This window comes from Nanorana parkeri, unplaced genomic scaffold (assembly GCF_000935625.1).
Source record: "Nanorana parkeri isolate BGI_ZX_2015 unplaced genomic scaffold, ASM93562v1 scaffold4, whole genome shotgun sequence".
In the NCBI taxonomy this organism is placed as follows: domain Eukaryota; kingdom Metazoa; phylum Chordata; class Amphibia; order Anura; family Dicroglossidae; genus Nanorana; species Nanorana parkeri.
Genome location: NW_017306272.1, coordinates 2,401,345 through 2,403,033, shown reverse-complemented (window position 1 = coordinate 2,403,033; position 1,689 = coordinate 2,401,345). Strand labels below are relative to the sequence as shown.

Here is a 1,689-nt window from a genome sequence, read left to right as displayed (position 1 = left end):
TGTCACACCTACAGGAAGTGGTGGAAACTGAGGAGTAAAAATGAAGATTCCATATTGTCCTATAGCTTACACTGAGTGTTTTTATTGGGGGGGTTGCAACATAAGCAGGCCCTGCATTTTTACCAAGGTCTCCTTTAAAGCTGCACCAGCTAAATGCAGAGATGAAATAAATCAAAGCCGTTTTACCTGCCAAAGTATTAGTACTTCTGTCCATTCAGTTTTGAGATTTGCACAGCTCTGCCGCACAGCACAGTCTGGCAGGGCAGGAGACCTTATTTTTCTCTGATGCAAGTTAGTAACACTTACAGGTCATGTCCCTTCCCCTGCCCTCGTCTAAACAATGAAAGGAGAAGCAGAAGACTGATGAGCTCATCTCTCTCCTCCTATCACATGAACACTGCCGCACAACTGATTGGCTCATTATTCTGCTTCTCCTTCCCCCTTACACTGCTTGCAAGAAAAAAACAACCCCCGTTCTGCCCCACAAGGGTTAAATGCTCATTGTTGTCTAGAGTGCCCCAAAAAAACACTTTTACTCACCATTTTTCTTTTCTCTCGCTTGCATGTGACGGGTCCCTCGAAGCCTTTTCTCTGCAGCACTCCAGCCATCGGTCGCATCCGTGACATCATCACATATATTGCATGACCAATAGACCTGCATTGTGAGGACCCCAAGGGACCAGAGGCAAAAACAAGCATTTAACTCTAGGGGGTAGATTTGTAGGAGGAACATGGAGGAATGCATACCTGTCCTGTCCTTCAATAATACAAATCTGTATGTGCACACTAGTTCTAGGTCAGCATAACAGCCAGACAACTAGCATTTTCAGAAGGAGCTCAGCACTGGCAATCCTAGCATGCCTTTAAAGCCAGCCAGAACCAGTGTTGTCACCAAACAAGTCTTACTTGTGCAGCCAAGGCTTCTGCAATGATCTGTGCCCCTGTGACCGGACCCTCGGATGCCATGTTGACTACGGGATAAGTGAACCCTGCACTCACACCACCAGTGTCAGCAGCGACTTCCTCAGTACAGCCTGAACAGCCTATGGGTGAACTCGCTGCAGCCTAACTCCGCCCACACACTCCGTTCTCCCAGTCAAAGGAGGTGGAGGGCGTGTCGTTGTGTTCTATTGTAGAACGCAGTTTGGAGTCTTAGAATGACCCCGCCCCTTGTGTTTGATAGGAGGCGGGGCGCGGTCCAATGTCCAGAGAGAAGTGTGTCAGGGATGATCGGGTATGTGATGCCTGCGGCTGATGCTGATAGCGATCTTTATGTTCCAGTTCTGATATGAACTTGCTTTTCGCTCGGTATCAGTAGAGGGCCCCTGAACTCCCATGGCGGCTAAAGACGAGAGACCTGCATAGCAGTACCTATGGAATAACAGCAGGTCAGCGGATTGGGCGTAGCTTGTTTATGATAGGCGTGGTTTTAGGCTTCAGGTATAGAGAGGTATATAAAGTGGCTTCTTCTTATAATGCTACTTGCCTGGCTGTCATTGGCTCCCAGGCTTTGCAAATCTAGTGAGGGCTACGCGTCTTGTCTACATCTATTCTAGGTCCCTGAAGCTCTTGGATCGGAATGATAGACCGCCATCTCTCTTCAGTTTGCTCAGGTAACATTTCAACATGAGACAGAGAAGCTGATTGGTTGCAGTGCAAATCTGCTCCAGATTTGATAACCCCCCCCCC

General features: G+C 48.2%; 1 protein-coding gene across 4 annotated transcripts in view; it reads right to left on the bottom strand.

Annotated features, from left to right (window-relative positions):
* Positions 1-1,007, bottom strand: part of HACL1 (2-hydroxyacyl-CoA lyase 1) — a 25,770-nt gene extending 24,763 nt beyond the window's left edge. For all 4 annotated transcript variants that reach the window (XM_018574805.1, XM_018574940.1, XM_018575004.1 and 1 more), the window contains exon 1: positions 907-1,007. In XM_018574805.1, coding sequence (XP_018430307.1) covers positions 907-966 — 60 coding nt within the window. In that variant the 5' untranslated portion in view covers positions 967-1,007. The remainder of the gene's footprint in view (positions 1-906) is intronic.
* Between the last annotated feature and the right edge of the window lie 682 nt (positions 1,008-1,689).